Source organism: Dicentrarchus labrax, unplaced genomic scaffold (genome assembly GCF_905237075.1).
Source record: "Dicentrarchus labrax unplaced genomic scaffold, dlabrax2021, whole genome shotgun sequence".
NCBI lineage: Eukaryota > Metazoa > Chordata > Actinopteri > Moronidae > Dicentrarchus > Dicentrarchus labrax.
In genome coordinates, this window is record NW_026136707.1 from 24,037,028 (window position 1) to 24,059,443 (window position 22,416).

Consider the following 22,416-nt stretch of genomic DNA (forward strand, 5'->3'; position numbering starts at 1 on the left):
CAATACACTAGAGCTTTTTTTCTGATCTGGCGCCCCCTATCAGCAGGGCACCATCAGCTGAGTCTTCCAAATTACAAATCACTGTTTTAAATCTGTTTCATGACGTGATGACACGATGCTTAAGTTTTTGGTTTGCTTTAGGCACAAAAAAAACACGTGATTAGGTCTAGGGAAAGATTCTGGTCTGGATTCAAATAAGTGCTTTGTTAAGGGTTAGGTGACCTTTGTTGTCGTGGTTACAATAATAAACATGTGGTTAAGGTTAGATAACGATTGTGGTCATGCTTTGAGTCTGATGTTTTGTTGACCCATCCATCCACCCTGACCGCCTCCATATGCGGACTCTGTTGTTCTATAACGTCACTCGAGTCCCTCCGTTACTCCATTCATAATTACGGTCAATAGAGGGCTTTGTCACTTGAACGTATACATATGTTGAATGCAAACAAACAATGGCATCCAAAATGGTGAGAATGATAGTGGTTGTTCAGAAAACCCTGCTCTGTTCTCCAATAACAACTGAGCAAGCCTCTGTCAGAGCCTCAGTCAACTTCCTCCTTTCCTGTACGTAGATATGCTACGTGCTATGCTAATTTATGTTGAAAAGACAACCACATTTTGAAGATGGTAAACAACATAAAGGGTATAGTCATAGCTTAAATTAGCGAATGTTAGCAAAACACTAGCCAAATAGCCATCTGCTAACCTTAGCTATCAGATGTAATTAGTATGCTTGATGTAGATTAGCTAACTTGTTAGCTAGTGTTTTGCTAACAATAGCAATACAAATCAATAGCCTACAAATCTTGTTTTACAGATGTAAGAAAACGTGTTTCTTTGGCACTACAGACTCCAACCCCGAGCCTAGCACATAGCATTTCTAAGTACAGGAAATGAGAAAGTTGACCGAAGTTCAATGGGGCTTAGGAAGGGTTAATTGTTGGCCCCGCCCATTTTCTTTCCAAACACCCTACATCTGTGGAGTTGGGCTATTATCGGGTGTCTTGCTTCATCTCCAGGCATCATGGACCTGAGACTCACAATGGAAGAAATGCATACATTCTAATTAGTACTTTGATAAATGTTCCCTCCCTTCATAATTCTACATTGTTTTCAAAGCATAAAACAATTCATACAACCTTCTCAAAGCACATAATGAGCGCTAATTGCTAAATGAGTCATGCAGAGATAAAAGACATGGAATAATCCCACTTTTTAAGGCATCATCATTTGTCCCATTAAGAATCACTTTCTTCTTCACTTCTCACATGCAGTATAATCCAGCTCAGTATTAAAGGCTTGTCTCCTGCCAGCGGCTCACTGTACAACCCTGTATCCCCGCTGCTTGACGCACACAATAGAAAACAATGGAGAGTTGGATTGAAGTCATGCAGGGGTCAGCGGCTCCCTCGTGAGAGGAGTGTGAATGTTGTCTCCGACGTGCTGCCTTTCTGGCCAACAGGGGAGCAGAAAATGATGATGGGTATGTATGTAATAGAGATACGGCAGCACTGAGACACCGCTGTGGAATTTCTTCTCTAATTACTGAATTTGTTGACGGTGTTGAATTTGAGCTTTTCTCTGAACAACAATCTACAAATGTAATGGTTATTTTGTTTGTGTGTGTTATGTTCTTTTAGGCATTTGTAAGTGGAGTTATTCAAAAGGCAGTTCACAAAGGAAATATTTTCACCTTACCTTTATTTATCCAGGAACACATTGCTGGGAGCAATTCCCTTTTCATTTCATTTGTTGGTTTGATGTCTGACTTTTAGCTATATACTATGTATATATTTTCTCTTGAATACATTTGTTTTTTTTTGGATGTTTTTATTCAAAAATATTTCTTTGGTTTCTACTGTGTTTTCTGCTCAGTGCTCTCATACTATTTTTCACAATTGCTAAAATGCCAAACCCCATCCTCTGAATCAAATGCTCAGTGCCCTAAACCCATTTATCAAATCATTCATTCTTTTGGCAAAACTCTAAACACATTTTCACCCGCTTAAACACATTTTGCACTGTGGTGCACTTGTGTTGCAAAATGGTAAACACGGGCGGCAGAAGCTGAACACAACAACAACAACAACAACACAGTTGTCATCGTTTACACACAATGGCTCAAAATTGCTCACACTTGTTTTTAATGATGTGATTAAGCCAGCTGACTAGAATAAAATCTGGATACGCGAGCGGTTCGACATCAAGCAGCAATTCAAAAACACTGTCCCCTCCTCAACCCAAAATAAGTTTTTCTCTGCATGTCGGTGGAAGGTCTTTGACTGAACCCCCCATGCCAGGGTAAATCTCTTGCAGGCAATGGACCCGGCCTGTGGTGACATAGGTGTGGAGTCTTGTCAAGGCTGGATCTGGAGGGTTTTTCCTTGTTGCCTGGCAAGGGAGAAGATTGCGAGTGATGTAGACAAGTCCTCTGGCCTGATCCAGCACAGACATGATGCTGAGGCAGAATGAATCTCTCGTCTGTATTACAGTACTGTATTATATGTAGTATTTACAGTTTAACAATATACTCTGTATTAAGTTTTGCATATACATTTTTTTGAAAATGAAAAATGCATTTATTAGACACAATAACAACAACAAAGACTCCCTCAATTCGGTGTTTACTGTTTTTTTTTATGTAGTGTGTAATGACTGCTCAGTAGTGTTTATGTACTGTGTGCTTTGGATCACAGATAAAATGGTTTTGAGACAATTGTTTGATTTAGTCAGAAGTGTTGTGAATGTAGTTTGATGATTTGGTTTTGTGTTTGTAGTTCTGAGAAAAGGGTGGAAGGTTTCAAGAAAAGCATCCTTTATGTAAAACTGTAATGCTCCACCAGGTGCTGGCAACCTGGACTGTACCAAGTGGTCCTGTATGGAGGGAGAGGAAGCAAAGGGCTCATTGTTTGTATTTTGTTTGTATCTTTCAGTACTGGTAACATTAACTATAGCTAAACATGATGTTTTCTTCACTGAAAGAAGAGCAAAGAACGACACTGAAGGCTTCGGTAAGAATTTGACTACGTTGTAAGGTTGGTTGATCTGATGGGTTAAAGTTTGTCTGTGATAGACAAATGGTTCACCCAATCACCTGCTGAGTATTTTTTGAAAGTGCCAGCCCTTTCCTAAACACTTTCTAATTTTGTAACAAAGCATCAGGCACAGTCAGGTTAATTAGATCACACAGACAAACAGTCTTCTTGTACTTTCCCCACCTACTACTGTCCTGCTGGACCGGGGATTGATCCTGCAACCTTCTCGTCACGATTGTGTCATGATTTCTATTAAAGATAAATAAATAAAATTCCGTTCCTGTGTGGATATATTAAGGACAGGTGTTTTAAACATGGGTGTTTCTATGTGGATGTCACTAGGTTCATGGAGTGCATATTACTGGCCCTTTTTAGAGTTTGAATATGGGAAGTATTAAATACTGTACTTTTTACATTCATGTCTCAGTTGTAAAACATTACATCACTAGTTTCACAAGTTAATGTGTTTATCAAGGTGACATCATCACTCAGAGTACGGGCGGGAAGGGGGGAGTTAGGGTCCTGCCTGTGTCTCCTGTTGCTCTTTTCCCCATGCTTTCTTCTCTTGCATCCAACAACAAGCTCATTAAACTGCAAGCAAACTGACATTTCACCCCAACTTCTCCCTCTCTCTCTTGTTTCACATCATTAAGTGGCACTGTCAGGCTCAAAGGTAGCCGGGCAAACTCTTTGAGAGAAATGGCTCGCCTGGCAAGCGGGCGTTTTGATGAGCTTGTCACTCCCTCACCCCAAACATGCCTCATTAGTAGTTCAGTCGAAACACCTATCTGCAACCCCCCCTCCTCCCTTCCATTGCGCGCACACAGACACACACACACACAAACAGTTTCTTTCTCTTTCTGTCTCTCCCTCCATCTCCCATCTCCCTCTCTGGCCCCCCTCCTGTTTTCCAGCACTAATTAGCTGGCTTCTCCCTCTTCTGTGCTTCCCCAGTCACATCTCAAAGGGAGACGGATATGATTTTTCTTTAACCCAAAGGCCAACTTAATCAGCTGAATTAATGACTTTATTACCCGTTAGGCTCCGGGCCATGCAACACATTTCTCTCCAATGCCCAACGCTCCTCTCGCTATCTCTCTCCCACTCCTTCTTTTACCCCCTGCAGGAATTTTTACATTTCAAAAATAGAAATAGACAAGAGAAAGGGAGGCGCGGAGACCAGGCTATGGGTGGCAGGAAGATATTACGCGAAATATCATAATTGAACAGAAATGGACAGGTACACCCTAAAGACTACTTTATTAGTTTAATAAGCTTCAAGTCATTTATGTAAGCAGTGTCTGTGTGGGTGTCTCTTGAAAAAAGTATACATAATCAAACTGTCGTTTAAAAAAAATGATAACCATATCTAGAGGTAAAACAAGGATTCTGTTTACAGTGTACAGTGTTCTGTGTACAGTTTTTGTCACATCGGTAACATCCATTCTGTCAATTAAATATGTTTAATCAATTAGCAAGTGTATCTGTCAAAGATGGCAAATGACACACACACACACACACACACACACACACACACACACACACACACACACACAACTCTAACTGCGGAGCTCAACGTCTAAACACTCCTTTTTTAATGGCTAAAATACGGTAATTAGTTTATACATCAGTGTCTGTCAGTAGATATATTACCACAATTGAAAAACACCACTGATAAGGAGATGCGCCATTAGTCTTCTCATTTACTTGACAAACTCTAACAGAGCCCAAGGCCTATACATTGAATTAGGTTCATCTAGTGACAACAAAATAATGAGGTGGCTCTGCGACTAGGAGACCGGCCTTTAAAACTCACTTCTTATTGCTGCGACCAGAGGAAACAGTCTGATACAGTGTGAGTAAAAGGTTGTGCAGTGATGCTACATGTACTGTATATGTGACGTTTCAGTGTGGTTTGGCCTATGCATTATGTCCTTCCTTTGATTTTTATATATATATATATACACACACACACAAAGTATATAGATATGTATAATATAGATAATATCTTTCGCAGAATTTCCTAGCAAAGGGGAAGGATTCAGCTAAAGCACGGTGTCAGCCACCTTGGGGGATTTTACATTAAACAGCAGGGCTAAATGCTAAAATCAACATGCTTACAGTGAGAACACTAACATGTTAATGTTCAGCAGGTGTAAGGTTTACCATGTTCACCTTCTCAGTTTAGCATGTTGGCATGCTTCAGCTGCATTAAACAGAAACTACAGCTGAGGCTGATGGGAGGTATTTGGTCATAAAACCATAACAAAACACCCAGATAATACGAATATATCTCCAGAAAATGTCAAAGGAAATGAAACTGTAACGCTTTATTTACATGCCTTTAATCATTTCCTTTGTAATATGTACTAATTGTAGGTAAAATAGAGATATAGATAAATATAGATTTTTCAAAATTAGTTTTCCTGATTTTGTAATCCATTTGTCAGAGTTAATTCTAAATGTCTTGACCTCCTGACTACATCCCTGATCAGAAGTATTCTGTCATTTAAAAAAGGCTGTAACTCTTGTGCACATCCCTCTCCTTTTATACCTATTTTCTCACACATGCATCTGTAGTGGGTATTTGAGTAATGAATAATAATAATTTTATATTCCTCAAAACTCAGCGATGCTGTATGTGCTTTACTCTGCACAATCTCTGCACATTTCTCAATATACTCAATGTTTACGGTGTTGAACGTTTGTTCTGAAAATGTGCCAACTGGCCTTGGCATTGTCACCTTACAGCAATGCTTTAAAACTTGCTGGTAGCTATTGGCCGTCCTTGCAAAGTGCAGGTCATACATACTGTATACTCACTGTATAAACTCATTGACATTGCATATACTGTACTGCAGCTGCATGTTGTCATGAAAATAAAATATGACTTAGATTACACCCATTTTACCTTTTCTACAAATTAGAACAAAATTATATTTTGTACTTATTCATACAGTCAAATGCTTGTTTTCATTAATTGCTAACCAAGTTGTGAAAACAGTGGAAGTACCAAACCAGAATCCTCGAAGGCATCCTGAATACTTGAGCTACATGAAACACACAGAAAACAGTTTCACAAAAACGTCAGTGTGATACCAGAGATATTTCTCAAATTGAGATTTTTCTAATTATTAAAAGTACTTAAGGGATAATAAACAAATTATGGTAATAAACTAAAGATGGCTGCAAACTACAATATATTTATCCCAATCAACACCATTACAACAACTGATGAAACAGTATTGACAATACTTGTGAACTGTAGGTGAATTGTCTATGAATGGAAACCCCTCATTAGCAGCTCATGCCCTCAGAGGAGGAGCATTATGATATGTGTGAAATATAGTGTATGCACAATGATTTGAGCATAATTTCCACCTGCACGTTCAGTCTACCTATATCCAGTACTAATTATCAAAATACAGACTGCAAAGCCATTTATACTGTGAAACTGATGTTTTAGTCATTTTACATATTCATTGTTTTGTTTATGGTAAAAATGTACCTCTCTTTGCACTTACATGTGACATAGGTAGAAAAGGTGACACCAACACATACCACCAACAGTTTTTACAGAAATGTTTAATTTGAAAGTCTCACCTGAATGCAAACACTGCACGTCAGCAGCAGTGTTGAGATGTTAGGTGTGAGTGAAGGTTTTGTTACACTCAGTTTTGCTATAAAAACCAGCATCCCCTCTCTCCTCTTCCTGTCTTATACAGTAGCTCCCGTCCCACAGGACCTATTAGTCAATTACACCTGAGCGCTGCTGTTTAATATGGGCTGAAAACATACCTGAGTTCCCAGCATCAAACACTTCCTTTGCTGTACATTCTTCCTGTGGTATACAGTAATGAGTAGAGCGGAGGTGTGTGCGTGTGTGTGACATTCAGAAAAAGGGAGGAATTATTCATTAGCTCTCTATTTCGCTCTTTCAGCCTCCCTCCTGATCCTCATGTTCAACAACTCTGGGGCAAATGCAGAATTGCAAATTAGCTCCCGGAAAAATCGAATTAATTGGCCATCCTCACAGGCTTCTTGTCAAAGTTTGGGCTGATGTGTCAACGACTCCCCCAGAACTCCAAGCAGCACTGCCTGTGCAATATGGCACGGAGCAGGGGAAAAAAAACAAAGGAGCAGAGCAAAGCACTCCATAAAAACAAAACTACCCTCTGTGTGTCAATTAATAGAGCTCTTCAATCAGGACAAAACTTTCCGAGTTGACTTCTCCTAACCGCACAATAACTCACTCAACCAGGCAGCTGTCACTTCGCCCTCTCTGCAATTTCACAATCAGTCAGTCGCAAATTAGAAGTCAACATTTGCCAGTGGGGTTTCAGTGGCTCTCCAGACAGAATAACGGCTTTACTTTGGCTTCTGGCTTCTTGGCTGAAAGATATCTTAAGATTTTGCAACATAAGTGAAATCAAATTTATTTTTTAGCTCTCCCTACAGTGTTTTTCCTCTTCTAGTTCTTCTCCCTCTTTTGCATTTGCTGTTTTAAACACCTCTATAGATTAAATATCCACCCACTGATCCAGAGTGCTGGAGTGGACCACACTCAGGTTATCCAATCTGTATTTAAAGATGCTCTTAAGAGCTGTACAGGTCTACTGTATTGTATCAAACAGGCCAGAGTGAAACAGAGGGCTGCAGCTGCATCCAGCGAGCCAACATTTGTCCTAACACGCCATCTAGTGCTGTTTTCATGTATTACAAATGTATTTACTGCAGTATTTTACCATGGCTTTAGCTCATTTTGACTCTTAATGCAAAGAGTCAAACTGACTTGCTAGATTCTTACCTTTAAAACACATAACACCGCCCTTAGATACACTGTGCAACACAGTAAATCACATGCTCAGTCCTCAGAATACAAACTCATATAAGCATCAATTCCAAAGCTACTGTAGTCGTATAGATCACTGAATCAATGTAAGATCAGTACTTCTCCTGATTTAACAGTATTACCCTAGTGAGTAGCATAATTGCTAATTACTTTACCACCGCCACAATATACTTTAAATATGTCGAAGTAGTGAAAAGAATAAAAACGGGAAAATGAATTATTTCCTTTTGAATACTGTCAAATATTTTATAGTTCATTATAATATACGTTCCACCATTACAGCAGCTTACTGTATTTTACATTATTACAGTAATCCTCATATTACTGTAGGTGTGTGTATTTTCAATTAGAAGTAATAGAAAAATCAAAGGTTGATGTCTTGAATAAGAACAAACTGTGTGTTAGATACAGAAAAGGAAACTGATGAACAGTCACAGTTGTCATTTCATCTTGTATAGCTGTAGGGATTGCTATAAAGGCAGACTATATTTGTAGTATTGCAGCATACTCAGTCACTAAAAGTTTTCATTACAGTTTATGAGTTTAGTTTTTTCTATTTTTTTCTAATTGCCATTTCTATAATCTTGAGGAAATGACCACTACAGACTGTCTGATGAGAGTTGGTGAGGGACAGCATTAATTGTGAGAATATCATTTTAAAATGCAGCAATGATTAAAATTCAGCAATGAACATATACATTGTTGTGATGCTTTGGTAAACCCTCTGCATGATGTTTCACATAATTTGATATGGATGTGTCTACCTTTTGTGCTTTGTGAGATTAGAGCCCAAAATATTACAAGTTTGTTTCGTTTTAATGTAAAAACTGAGCCAAAGTTATTGTAATATGCATCATGTTTTAAAAAGTTATTTAGAAATTTAAAAAAACAATTCCTATTAATATTTATGATACCAAATAAGCACATATGTAATCTACTAAAAAGATTATCTGAAAAGTACACAGTAAGATAAAAGTTTCCATTTATTTACGAAAATAGATATATAAATACAATTCTGTGTAAATATCTGTACAAATGAAGATTCTAATCAACTACAAAATAAAAGCTTGAGCATCACAGCAGACAGCCTCAAACATATCTGTGCATCTATATTTATCTCTCTATTTAGTCTCACTGCGGGTCCAGGTATTCTTATGGCAATGTATACGCAGAAATCCATAAGAACCGGGCCTGAAGTGTCCTTACGCAGATCTAAAACATTGTCCGGGGTCAACGTGCAGCATGAGCTGGTAGTTTTTGGGTACCGTGTGTCCGTTGGTCAGAGTACAGAACGGTATTTACATGCAAACATAAGCCACACTGCACATGCATTTTCGGGATAGGCAAACACCCGAACACGGACAGCAAGCCTCACGTGGTCACCACGACAACACACTATTTCCTCGCAGAACGGAGACCTGCACAGGAAGTGACAAAAGACACAGAGCATGAAATGTGAAGTACTGCAAAGTCTTTTTCTAAAATAATATATGTAGGCAATATTCTTTTTACCTAAAAGCAATGCTTGGACATTTAAAAAAACTGAGACGGCCTTATTCCTAATCCCCTGCTCACTGGCATCGGTAAAGAATCCCCCTCCCATTTTAAACTCATCCAAAACTCTGCCGACACGATTTTGGACTAAGAAACACCGATCCTGTCTTTTGAACACTGGCTACCTGTTGCTTTTAGAACAGATTTTAAATGATTATTGATCACTTACAAAAGGCCCACAGTGACACACAAAGGTGATCGAGCCTTTGCGGTTAGGGCTCCTAGACTTTGGAATGACCTGCCTGAGGAGATCAGGCCTTCAAACAACATATTACTTTTAAAAACCCACTTTTTTAAAAAGGCTTTTTGTCAATTCAATTTATGTTTTTATGGCATTTGAGTTCATTTTTACTGTCTTTGTGTTTTATAATGTGTTTAGTTTATATTGCTTTTGGCTCATTCATCTCTTTATTGTTAACAGAGGTTAGGATTTTCTACAATACACTTCAGCTGGCAGGTATTTGTTACTGTAAGCCTGAGCTATAGTGTGTACAAAAAACTTCTCATAGGCAAAGTTTAGGGATTTTTTAAACCATGCGTTCAGCATTCTGACCACTAACTCACCTGAGGCAGGTGGCAAAGGCTCTGCGAGCGTTGCGGTGCAGGAAGTGGATGGGGAAGCCCTTAAAGGTGTGTCCATCAGGCACCGCCCTCCTCACCGCGTCCTGGAACTCCTCGTTGCCGCAGGAGATGCCGGTGCAGCGCTCCAGCTCATAGGCTGACAGTGCCGAGGACAGCAGGTAGGACAGGTGGTCGTCCCACACTGTGGCCAGATCCAGGTCCTGGAGGAGAGAGCGCCACAGAGCCCGTAATTTGAATGATGGGAAACCGTGTGGAAAATGTGATGGAAATGACATTTCTGTTTTTTCTATGTGTTAATAAGGTAAGGTTAGTCTCCTCATCGCTCCACAAAAAATCTAATGTGAGAAAGTGACAACAGTCACATCATGATTTATTCATTCATTTATGTACTCATACAACCATAAAACTTCCCACTTATCACTTATGACCAAACAAGAAGCGTGTGCCGGTGTCAGTATCTCAGACACTTCCTTCTGCCTCTATTTTCTTATTGTGTGCGGAACATTTCTAGGTGTCAAGGTGACAAGGTGCAGGGTGTGAATTCAGGACGCGGAGTGGTTATATCGCTGTCTCTCTTCTCTGCTTCCTGTCTGTGTCACGGATGCATGACAAGTTGTAGGTCTGTGTGTCAGTATCAGTATGCATTCACACAAAATCCAGAAATATGGCACGTTCCAGCAGGGTTGTGCAGAGGTGGGCCATGTGTATTCGTGCTTTAGAATGTAACCACGATGACACAATCAGGAAATAACTTTCATTTCTCTGATTCACAGCTTTGTTGTCTCTAACATTGCACTCTCTCTTAATTTGTTCTCTATGTAGATCGACAGGATGGAAATGTGCTTATTTCCAGGGCTATGTGAACCATAGCTGTCACTTGTCATAAACACTTTCTTTTTCAGCACAGGTGAGTTAACCTAAAACTCCCAAACTTTAAGGGTCCGTATCTAGACCAGCACTAAGTTTTACCTTCCTGTGCTCAGAGACCAGGTAGCGCATCTCTAGCTCCAGCTGGTTGCTGGCAGCAGCAGGATCCAGAGACGGGGCACAGATTGGAGGCAGGGGGGGCAGAGAGGTGGTGGAGCCTGGGGCGCAGACAGACTTCAGAGCCTCCTCGCTCATTGCCTTCCACCGAGACTGATTCTGAAGGGAAAGACGGAGAAAAAATACAAAAAAAACAACAGCATTTAGCTGGTGATACTTTTTTCATTCCCACAGTAGAACAAAAACACTGCAGCCGCTTGGGGTTTGCTGCCTTGCTTTAGGGTTAACATGACAGGACAGGAGTTGCTGATAAATGGAACTGTTGCAGATTCAATTTCCCTACCCACAAACTGGCCACTGTCTGATGATTGAAACTGGCAACCGTCCAGTCACAAGCCTACTGCTCTCTGCTCCAGGCTACCTCCGCCCTCTGTCTGACTTAAAATCACCACTGTCCATTTGATTATATCTTCTCTGGACAATTTAATATGCAGTGGAAATTCTTTTTTTATATTGAAACTCATTTTTATCAAACAATGACCCTGACTATTACCACAGTACCTTCCAACGAAACAGTTGTGAGCAGCTTAATGACATTTCAGTGGCATCATAATGAATAAATACAACAATGTAAGTAAAATGTATTTAATCAGAGTGACAGTTCCCACCTCAGTGATAGTGGTGGGGGAAACTGTGAGGGACAACCGTCTCTTACCTGGAAGTCAAAGACACAGAGCTCCACGGCATCGGAGGGCTGGCAGTTGGCTAGGAAGGTGTGGTGGTTGAAGACACAGCCCACAGTGCGGTAGGGGGAGGAGGGTTTGGGCTGGGGGGCCAGTGGGGGGGCATCTGGGTCTATGGCCTGGTGCAGGTATCTGACCATACATAGGGGACATTGGGGCTAATCAAACACTGCAAACATTTTTTCACAATTATACTATACAAATTGAATAAATACTATTTACAGCTGCCTGAAAAATAAAGTCAGAGTTAATGAGGAATGAATAAGGATTCAAATAAAAGTACTACCATGAAGGTAAAAAGGTCCATAGGCTGGGACACAGTTGTTAAATGTAGAGAGAAATATTTTAGAGGATACAAAAGCTCCTCAAAAACCATAAAGTGCTTAGAGATCAATAGCCACCACGGCTTGCTGTATTCAAAAACATAGCTTGTATTACTGACTTACTGTGGATTGACAATGATATGAAATCAAGTCTATCTCCATTATGCGATGAGTGAGTTATGGACAAAACAATAATTGATGGACAAAATCCCAGAACTGGATAAGCGCCAAAATGTAATCAATTGTTCCCTGGCCCAGAGCCTGGCCACCAGATTTCATGGAAATGCCTTCATGGGATTCTGAGATATTCTACTGACAAACACACAAAAAAACAAAACAAAAAAACACAGCGTAGTCCAATAGCTTCAAGGGACAGTGTTTGGTTTTCTGTAGTTACGGTAAAAACTAAAAATGTTCAATATTGGAGGAGAATCTCCCCAAATATTCACATATATCCTATCTGTCCTATCCCGGTCTTCAGTGTTAAAGGTATCCAACACATAAATATTAATAATGGGCAGCATTTCCTCATATGTCCAAGCTGCTGTTGTTGAAGTTGTAGTTTGATGCCAGAGGGACAGGGGAGCAGTAAAAGCAGTTGTGTTACATAAGTTGTCTATAAATAAAAAATCATGGACCTGTGTGCTGTCAGACTCTCCCAGAAGGTGATGCTCCCATCAGTACCGCGAGTCAGGACCCAGGTGTGTGGCGTTCCCTTGGCTTTGGTGCCCACACACACATACGCATCCAGGCCAAAGCCCAGCAGGAGGCTGCACAGCAGGGTGGCGTGGTCCTCACAGTCCCCCTGGGGAGGACAGACAGGGATGAGTTCATGTCCTTTGGAGAGTTTGAAATGTGGAAAGTATATTTTTGACATCATGATCACTGTTTTGAGTTAAAATAAAAGGCCAGCATTACAGTCACTGTCAATTCATTATTGATATTATTTTAACCCGGGTGTGGCTTCTCGAGAGCTTCATTCACAGAAGATCATGAGATGTGGCTGAAAGCTCCAGCAGCCAGTTGAGCTTTGATTCTTTTCTTACATGTCATGTTCTCAAAGGTCAAGATTGCTCAAATAAGCCTCTTTGTTTTTTCTGGAGGTTGGGCGGGGTATTATAGTATTATCATCTGCAAATATCTTTATATCTTTATTCTCAAAATATTATGATTTTACTCAATATATAGGACTTTTATAACTACAAATAGTCTTAAAAATATTATGACTTTATTCCTGAAATATTACAACTCTATCTTATATTATCTATATTTTATTTGACCATATTTATTATTTTTAACAATATAAAAAACTTGTTTTGAGATTTTTCCCCTCAAGATCTGCGATTATCTTTTCCCCTAACATCAGCATGAATACTTGTCGTTTTTACGAAGGAGTATTAGTGCCAAATTCAAATTCAGTTTGGTTCCCTTCATTTCCACATTTATTGACACTCTCTCCAGGAAACTCTAATAAAATGAGAAAAAGCTGTTAAAAATATTCATAAGTTAAAAAAACAGCTAAGGTGTCGCCCTGTCTGGGACAAAGTCCTCATTTACGCTGTGACTGAATAGAGTTTAACCTTGACATATGCAAAGTCCCTATATTTAGACAGATTTGAACAGCTCTACAGCCGTCTTCACGCCATCCCTGCTGCTTGTCTTATTCATCATGTCACTACAACAGTCTGTTTAAACAGACATACAATATCCTGTTCTTACTTCACTGTTAGCCTTTACTCAGAACTGCTCAACACACACAAGGAAAGCCTGCTGGAAAGGAAATAAGCTCTGTAGTCATCAAATTGTCCATGACAGTAAGCAACTCTTATTTCACTCCTACAACTTTTCCGGTAAAGAGGCCTGGGTTGAGATGGGGGAAGCTGCTGCGTGCTGGCTCGGGCTTCGGGCAAGTCAGAATGATAGATGTTCCCCAGAAGTGCTAATATGGACGGCAGCATCGGAACAGGCTGGGGACTGATGAGGCTAAATTAATTTTCCCTGGAATGAAACTCATAAATCACAGCTGACAAGGGCCACTTTGTGAGAGTTGTGTTGTGTCTGTCTTGCCAGCCGCTCACAGAGGAGAGGCAGGGAACATTTATCCTGTGGTGGTCTGGGAAATTCCCCACTATCTAGCCGAGAGATGAAAATGCATCAGTCAGTCCACTTCTTTCTCAGAAATGACACAATCAGCTGTGCTCAGAAAAGGAGCGAATGTAAACGCAGCTGAACCGAGTTCACGTGGCGCTTTCTGACTGAACAACAGGAATTTGTGACCTTAATTCAAAACATACATTACTGTATAGTCAGAGGGGCTGGACTGAGATTATATGAGGTACAATTCAACTTTTTTAAACACAGTTCTCTTTACTTTCCATCGTATAAATTGAATGAGTTACAGAGGATTTTAAAACATGAATGACTCATCCAACTGATTTGAAACTTTTCATTTTGTGATTGTCTATGATGCTGTGTATGTGTTTTTGTTATGCTATGTTGTTTGTATGTATTTTGTTTTCAGGAAGATATAAAGGTCAGGATAGGAAATGAAATGGTCTGCACTTTGTAATTACGACCACCATCACTTTTTGTTTGAATGTAAGAATGTAAACATAATGAGTAACAAGGGAAAGAACTGGCCTTATCATAAGTAAGATATAAGTATTATTTCAACCATCCATCTTTGTTTTAAGTGATCTTGTACTTAAATTAGGTTCCTTCTTGACATACATATGGAATGTTTGTGGTACGAGTGCCATTGTTTTGTATTATGTATTTATGTAAGGCAGTTCCATCAGACTGCAGTGCAGCAATTCAGGAGCGGCTCCGAAGCGATCCAAGAATAGGTCTCGATGTTAGGTTGGAAAAATGTCACACTCAGAGGTCATGGACTTGGCCTGTGATGAGATCAGTGTAATTATCCCCAGGCTGGATTGTATTTCATCTAGGTAAGGTGTTTGTCTGAATGTTTTTGAGTTTTATGTTACAGTGTTTTCCTTTTAGACACCAGTGTGATTGTGTAAAGAGGTTAGAGAACAACCTTTGGAACGTGCATTTACTGTTTTTGTATAATCTATTCTCAAAACAGGGCTTTTGCTTGTAACAATGCATCAAAATAATTGAGAAAAACCTAATAAAATATCCAGAATTGTTTCCATTTCGATAATTACTGACTTTAAGATCCAGTGTTTTACATCCGTCATATCAACAACATACAACCTTATAAACTATGTCTTAATAACATTATTATCTACAGAAAGATTTACTCATTAGTACAGTAAGACATGTCCAAACTGTTTATAAAGTCTGACAAAGCAAAGGAAAAGTTATATTAATAATAACACAAAGACGCTGCTATTAAAGAGAGGCCGGATGGAGAGGTTGGACAACTGCCGTGCACTTACTCAAAGACATTACGTCACAAATAAGATAATAAATCACAGAAAGGAATAGCTGACACATCCTGAAATAGAAAGACACATGCCCCTTGAGAGGAACTTTTGTGTGAAAAGCTATGAATCTGCCATTGTCCCTGTCTTTGACAATAAGCACCGAGCACTACAGTAAATGCATTGTCATCTGAAAAATGACTCCATCCCCGTTGTGGCTGCCAAGAAGCTGTCCAGTTTCTCCCTTACCTTCCCTCTACACAGGAAAGCCATTAATGTGCACCACTGCTCCTGCTTGCCTCCTCCTCCTCCCACCACCGGGGCCTTCTCGAGGGCCAGCAGGCTGACGAAGCGGGCCGCCTGTCGAGGGCTCTCCAGCAGCCGGCCCGCCCGGAGGACGCGCACGTAGGAACACACCGGCCTGTTGACGCCGTTTTCATCCTGCAGGGAGCACAGAGACACACCCAGAGGAAGTGGGACAGCTCGGAGCAAGATATGAATTTGAAGGGTACAGGATTCAATAATCCCTAAACTGGTTAGGAATATGAGATGTCTTCTCCCCAGACCTCTAACTCACTAAGCCAGCGTCTGAGTTGGAAATAGCAAATTAATTAGGTCGTTCTGAGGAACACCTGTGTATATACACAACCCATTCCCTCTGCTACTCATTCCACAGGTCTATTGTTAGTAAAGAAACTGCCTGGATAAAAAGGTTTAGGAACAAATGTCTTTAAATGTAGGCAAAACTATATCATATTAAGGTTTCATTGTTTCCCCACAACATGTGGTAATTTAGACCAACCTGTGCAAAGATCTTCACCATCTTGGATTGGTGTGACGGACGTATCTCAAGGAACTCCCTCCACCACTGTTTGGCATAAACCAAGAAGAGCCTCTCCTTCTCTGCCGTCCTCTGCCTCTCCAGTGATTGCTGAGTGAGAAACACAGTGACATCAGTTGTTAAATATAGTTGCCTTTATATAAACTGATTGATTCCTAACAGCATTAATGGAATTCTGTGGTAATGATTCACTGTTAGTTTATGGCGTTACTTTATTCATGAATAATGAAGCAGATGAATAAACAGAGGGATGAGCAGACAGAGAGATAAAGAGACTCCAGTGTGCTGACCTGTGTGCTGATGATGTCAGTGCTCAGAGTCTCTGTGAGAGGAGGGTAGAGCTCCAGACTGACAGTCAAAACACCAGCTGGGACTTTGCATTCGCTTCCTGGTCAAACACACAAACACACACGTTACTGAAAGCTGATAGAGCTGCAAAGACACAGGGAAACTGTGGATGTTTTTTTAAAAACCTTACATTTGTAACAAATGCTTGCTTAGTTACTGTTAGTCAACAGAAATAACTGTTAATATTTCACAGCAGTGTTTCCAGCCTGAGCACGAGGACACCTCTGTGGAGTCTTGAGATCATTAATGTGACAGGAAAGAATTAGTTCTATATACAGTCATGGACGAAAGTATTGGCACCCCTGGAACTTTTCCAGAAAATTCACAATTTCTCCCAGAAAAGTGCAATTACAAATGTTTTGGTATACACGTGTTTACTTCCCTTTAGGGCATTGGGACAACACAAAAAAGCAGAAGAAAAAAGCCAAATTTGACATAATTTTACACAAAACTCAAAAATGGGGTCGGACAAAATCATTGGCACCCTCAACTTAGTATTTGGTTGCACCCCCTTTGGAGAAATTAACTGAAACCAATCGCTTCCTATAACCATCAACAAGTTTCCTACACCTCTCAACTGGAATTTTGGACCACTCTTCTTTTGCAAACTGCTCCAGGTCTCTCAGATTTGAAGGGTGCCTTCTTGCAACAGCAATTTTGAGATCTTTCCATAGGTGTTCTATGGGATTTAGATCCGGACTCATTGCTGGCCACTTCAGAATTCTCCAGCGCTTTGTCTCCAACCATTTCTGGGTGCTTTGTGAGGTATGTTTTGGGTCATTGTCCTGCTGGAACACCCATGACCTCTGACGCAGACCCAGCTTTCTGACACCAGGCCCTACATTACGGGCCAAAATCGTTTGATAGTCTCCAGATTTCATGATTCCTTGCACACAATCAATGCACTTAGTGCCAGAGGCAGCAAAACAACCCCAAAACATCTTTGAACCTCCACCATATTTGACTGTAGGTACCGTGTTCTTTTCTTTGTAGGCCTCTGTTTTCTGTAAACAGTAGAATGACGTGCTTTGCTAAAAAGCTCTACCTTAGTCTCATCTGTCCACAAAACATCCTTCCCGAAGGATTGAAGCTTACTCAGGTATGTTCTTGCAAACTGCAGTCTGGCTTTTTTATGCCTCTGTGTCAGAAGTGGGGTTCTCCTCGGTCTCCTGCCATAGAGCTTCATCTCATTCAGATGACGATGTATGGTTCGAGCTGACACCGTTGCACCCTGAGTCTGCAGGACAGCCTGAATTTGTGTGAAGTTGACTGAGGTTGTTTATCCACCATTCGAACTACCCTGCGTTGCATTCTTTCATAAATGTTTATCTTCCGTCCACATCCAGGGAGATTTGCCACAGTTCCATGGGTTATAAACTTCTTGATTATATTGCGCACAGTTGACAAAGGAACTTTAAGATCTCTGGAGATTGACTTGTAACCTTGAGATTGTTGATATTTTTCCACAATTTTGCTTCTTAAGTCCTCAGACAATTCTCGGCTCTTCTTTCTCTTCTCCATGCTTGGTGTGGCACACACACAGGCACACAACACAAAGGTTGAGTCAACTTTTATAAACTCTAACTGGCTTCAGTTTCGATTTCTATATTGCCAGCACCTGTTACTTGCCACAGGTGAGTTTAAACGAAGATCACATGCTTGAAATGAAATTATTTACCCACAGTTTTAATAGGGTGCCAATGATTTTGTCCAGTCGATTTTTGGATTTTTGTGTAAAATTATGTAAAATTTGCCTTTTTTCTTCTGCTTTTTTGTGTTGTCCCAATGCACTTAAAGGAAATAAACATGTGTATACCAAAACATTTGTAATTGCAACACTTTTCTGGGAGAAATGGTGCATTTTCTGGAAAAGTTTCAGGTGTGCAAATACTTTCGTCCATGACTGTTTATTATATTTTGCTACTCAAACTTATATTACTTTTTAAATTACCTTTCACTTATAGTGGCTCATTTCTTGTAAAATACTACAGAATTTTGGATCTTCTGGCCTAACATTATACAAACGAAGAAATGTCAGTCAGTCTTTTGTTGCACAACTCAAAACTCACAGACATATTCAGCTGTAAAGGGATGGGTTGCAAACAGACACTGCTTCATTTTAAGGGGTCACCAGCCAGAAAAGTCGAGAAACAATGTTTTACAGCTTTACACACAATTTTATACAATGTATGTACTATAGCGTGGGGTCCCTGCTCCGTCTCCCTATCAGCTGTGGGAGCTTTGGCCTAAAAAAAATGTATAAATGTGGAGGAAAAATCTATTGCAGACAAAATAAAAGCTTTCAGTGTATCCCAGATGATCAGCTACAAATAAAATACTTATGTTAACAGCATATACAGTAGGTTAGAATACATGAAATTCATGGTGTAATTGCAAATGGTTTAAAAAAAAAAACCTTACATGATGGATGTGTGAATGAACCCCATTAGTGAACAGAATCATCTAAATGGGTTTCCTGAGTAGAATGTCTTCAGAACTTTTCTGGCTAATAGAGCAATAATGTCAGCATGAATCTATCACTGTGATTTTATTGGTACACAATACTGCACTACTACTATACTAATGTAGAGCTTAATGTCAAGAAGAACTGAACTGCAAGATCTCAGTGTGTGCAGTTGCTTTCAGGTACATTAGCAATAGAAACAGGCAGGCTTAGTGGTCTGCTGGCAGAGAAAAGGTTTTGTTTGTTATGTGATTTAGGTGAGGCTCAAGATGAAGTCTATTTTATGTTATAGCTTATTTTATGATACTTCAAGGGGAAAAATAATAATGATAATAAAGTGATATTTATGAAAGGAACCCTTTTTTCTGGCAAAGGAAACCATTCTTTGTTTGCAATTTAATGTGTGTTTTTGGTGTCTTATGTGTCAGTGTGAGCTGGGCACTTGTATAAACATGACACAATAAATAAACTACTACTGTTCTCTATTCTGTTCTATAAGATTCTTAGTCATATAGATGTTTTTGAAAATAAACACCATCACTCGCAGCAGAATGACCCTTCCTCACCAACTCCCATCAGCTCCACAGCAAAGCAGGTCTTCCCACTGGGCAAACTGAGGACTGTCCTCCAGTCCAAGAAGTAGGACGAGACCAGCGTTGTCTCGCTGGAGGTGTCCGTCCTGATCAGCACCAAGTGAACCGGGTCACACATAGAAAGCAAGGTGGTCGCATCCGCCATTTTACTGCCTTCCCCTGCAGAGCCAAACATAATTACAAAAGGAGACAAACTGAGCAGAGGTAATATTATGCAACAGCGTAACAACTGTTAGTCCTGACTGAGTGACACCAACAGTGCTAGTTTACACGTACCTACACCATCTCTGTGGATCTCTAAGAGGAAGCCCTCCTTCAGGTCAGGTTCGCAGGCACAGGGAACTGGCTTTGAGCGAAACCTCTGGTTGCGGAAGTGCAGGTAGAGCGTGAATGTAGAACACACCTGACCAGGTAAAGGCTCTGGCTCCTGGAGGTGCTCCAGAAAGGCCTTGCCACCAAGCACTTGAAAATACAGGTACCGCCTGCATGGGTCAATATTGGCTAGCAAAAAGAAAAGAATGTCTTCACTTAACCGTTCAAACATTAACAGGGGCAGCTAGAGTCAAAGATGTTGGTTTATTTTCTTACTTTTTTCTAGCTTAGTAATATTCTTGTCAACAAAGTGAGTAGCAGGCTTTGGAGGAGATCTTGTTTCTGCTTCTGTGGGTACTTTCTACCAAAGCAGACCAACAAGACAAAAGTACCAGTCAGCAGGTGATTGAATGCATACAATTCATACAATGGATGAATGATGATGTTGTCTGTATCTGGGTCCATTTTCAATTCATGAACTGCTGTCAGCCTAATTAATCATCAACTATATAAACTGCCTGCAAAATGTTGGTCAACCTGGGTAAAGTGTAGGTCCTTCATCACGTCATCTATGATGCCCCTGCGCTGCAGAGCACGTAGGAAATCTGCCTCAGACAGAGACCGATGTGCTGGACCTTGGTCATCCCTCACAGTCTCAGCCAGCACCTCTCGGATCTTCCCATGAATATCCATCTGATAACCAGAAAGGACAGAATAAACACCCCATTCCCGTTCACCTGGAAAAGTATGCCACAGACAATATCCCTGTCATTTAGGCTTAGTCGTGTATCTGTGGCTTTCCCTCTCCCCACAACATAATGACGGTTAATGGAATTGCACTACCACTGACATCACATTGTCCCACTTTTATGCCTGTTTAAAAGCACCCATCCTTCTTCACTATTATGCCGTCTGTTGATATCTTTTTCATTACAATCTTAGTGCAAATTGAGGATAGAAGCATTATGTTTCTCAGACATCTTGCTGTAAACACAAAAATAATTCCATTATCAACCAGTTACTAGAGAGAAAATCCTAAGTGACCAATAGGATATTACATATTACATTAATTCTACTACTGTCCATTAATGTATCAGTGTACCTACAGCTCAACGGACCTATTTGTACCGCTCAGAGAGCAGTTACACAGTACTACTGTGCTGTAGAGTGCCCTAGTGTGGCTATAACAACAGAACAATGTTTCACATAATGACATCACATATTTAGTTCAGCCGAACTTAATAAAAGACGCAGTTTAATGCTGCTGTAACATATAATATTATTTATCATTTGTGCATTTTTATCAGTTAGCAAGTAGACATTCATTTGCTATATTTTCAAACGGCATTTGGCGAACTGCTCCTCCTTCAAGAAAACACGTCTGCGCAACAGTTAACCCGCCTATCAGACTGCATACAAGAGCACACTGTTTAATAACACAAACATGTAACGTTAGCTCCAGAAATGAAAGCTATGTAACGTTAGTTCGCTCACCCTGAGCAGATGGTTGTGAATGATTTGCTTCAGCTCGGAAGCTTTCTCTGGAGGCAGGGACATTACAGTTGACGAGCTCTGGCCAGTTTGAAGCAGAAATAGCTAGCTAGCTTAGCTATAAGGAACTATTAGGAAGGATTAACAACTGAAGTTTTCTTTCTGAGCAATATTTGATCCTCGTTAACATGTCGCGTCTGTAACACACTCAAATTTCTTACAGCCACAACTGCCAGTTTAAACTGTGGCGGAAAAGCAAGCGGGAATACGGCTAGCCTGCTGCCTGACAACGTCCTGTGGTTAAAATGGTTGTTATTATACAATTCTGTACCGATACAAAATAATATAGGCCGAGTCGGATATCACTGATGGGATATTTTATTTTGGGGGACGTTAATTTCAGTTTTGTTTAATTTTGTTTCAAGAAATGTTGGCCATTTTATTCAGGGATTGTAATGGTTGTCGTACTATCGTCACTCTCTGCGGAAACCAGTACAGGACCCTCTTTTGTAGTCCAAATTGTAGTTCGTAGTACTAGACCTTGTAGATATAGTTAACTTTTACCTTTTTAAAAAAAATCTTTTTACCAAGTCAACCAATTTTATATTAATGAATTAACTTCTTCTACTCCTTTACACAATAGATATAATGTATGTAATTATTCTGTTTAAAGCACTTCAAAAACCAAAACTGTTTCTTTTAGTTGATAGCTCTGAACACATACAGTGCTTCCTCCTTCACATGCGCCAATGCAATCCCACAGACAAGAGAAAATGAAATTACTACAGCAGTCAATATGAGCAAGGCCTCTTCTTGAAATATTGAATCAATTCCTGGAATCCACGGTGAGAGGCCTCCAGTCTGGCTGCATTGATTTAACTCATGGTCAAAATGAAATTATGACT

At 40.1% G+C, this 22,416-nt stretch overlaps 1 protein-coding gene across 2 annotated transcripts; it reads right to left on the reverse strand.

Annotated features, from left to right (window-relative positions):
* Nucleotides 1-1,684: 1,684 nt before the first annotated feature.
* On the reverse strand, nt 1,685-21,776 carry cep76 (centrosomal protein 76). Of its 2 annotated transcripts, none has more exons than XM_051407176.1 (13): nt 21,515-21,776; nt 20,558-20,713; nt 20,297-20,381; nt 19,985-20,209; nt 19,682-19,867; nt 16,594-16,691; nt 16,265-16,393; nt 15,712-15,903; nt 12,712-12,878; nt 11,723-11,882; nt 10,993-11,166; nt 10,006-10,223; nt 1,685-2,391 (listed from the first exon to the last, which is right to left on the reverse strand). In XM_051407176.1, the coding sequence occupies exons 1-13, from the start codon at nt 21,575-21,577 to the stop codon at nt 2,358-2,360; spliced, it is 1,887 nt and encodes a 628-aa protein (XP_051263136.1). In that variant the 5' UTR covers nt 21,578-21,776; the 3' UTR covers nt 1,685-2,357. The 2 variants fall into 2 exon arrangements, with proteins under 2 accessions (XP_051263136.1, XP_051263135.1); XM_051407175.1 differs by lacking the exon at nt 1,685-2,391 and adding an exon at nt 8,853-9,305.
* Between the last annotated feature and the right edge of the window lie 640 nt (nt 21,777-22,416).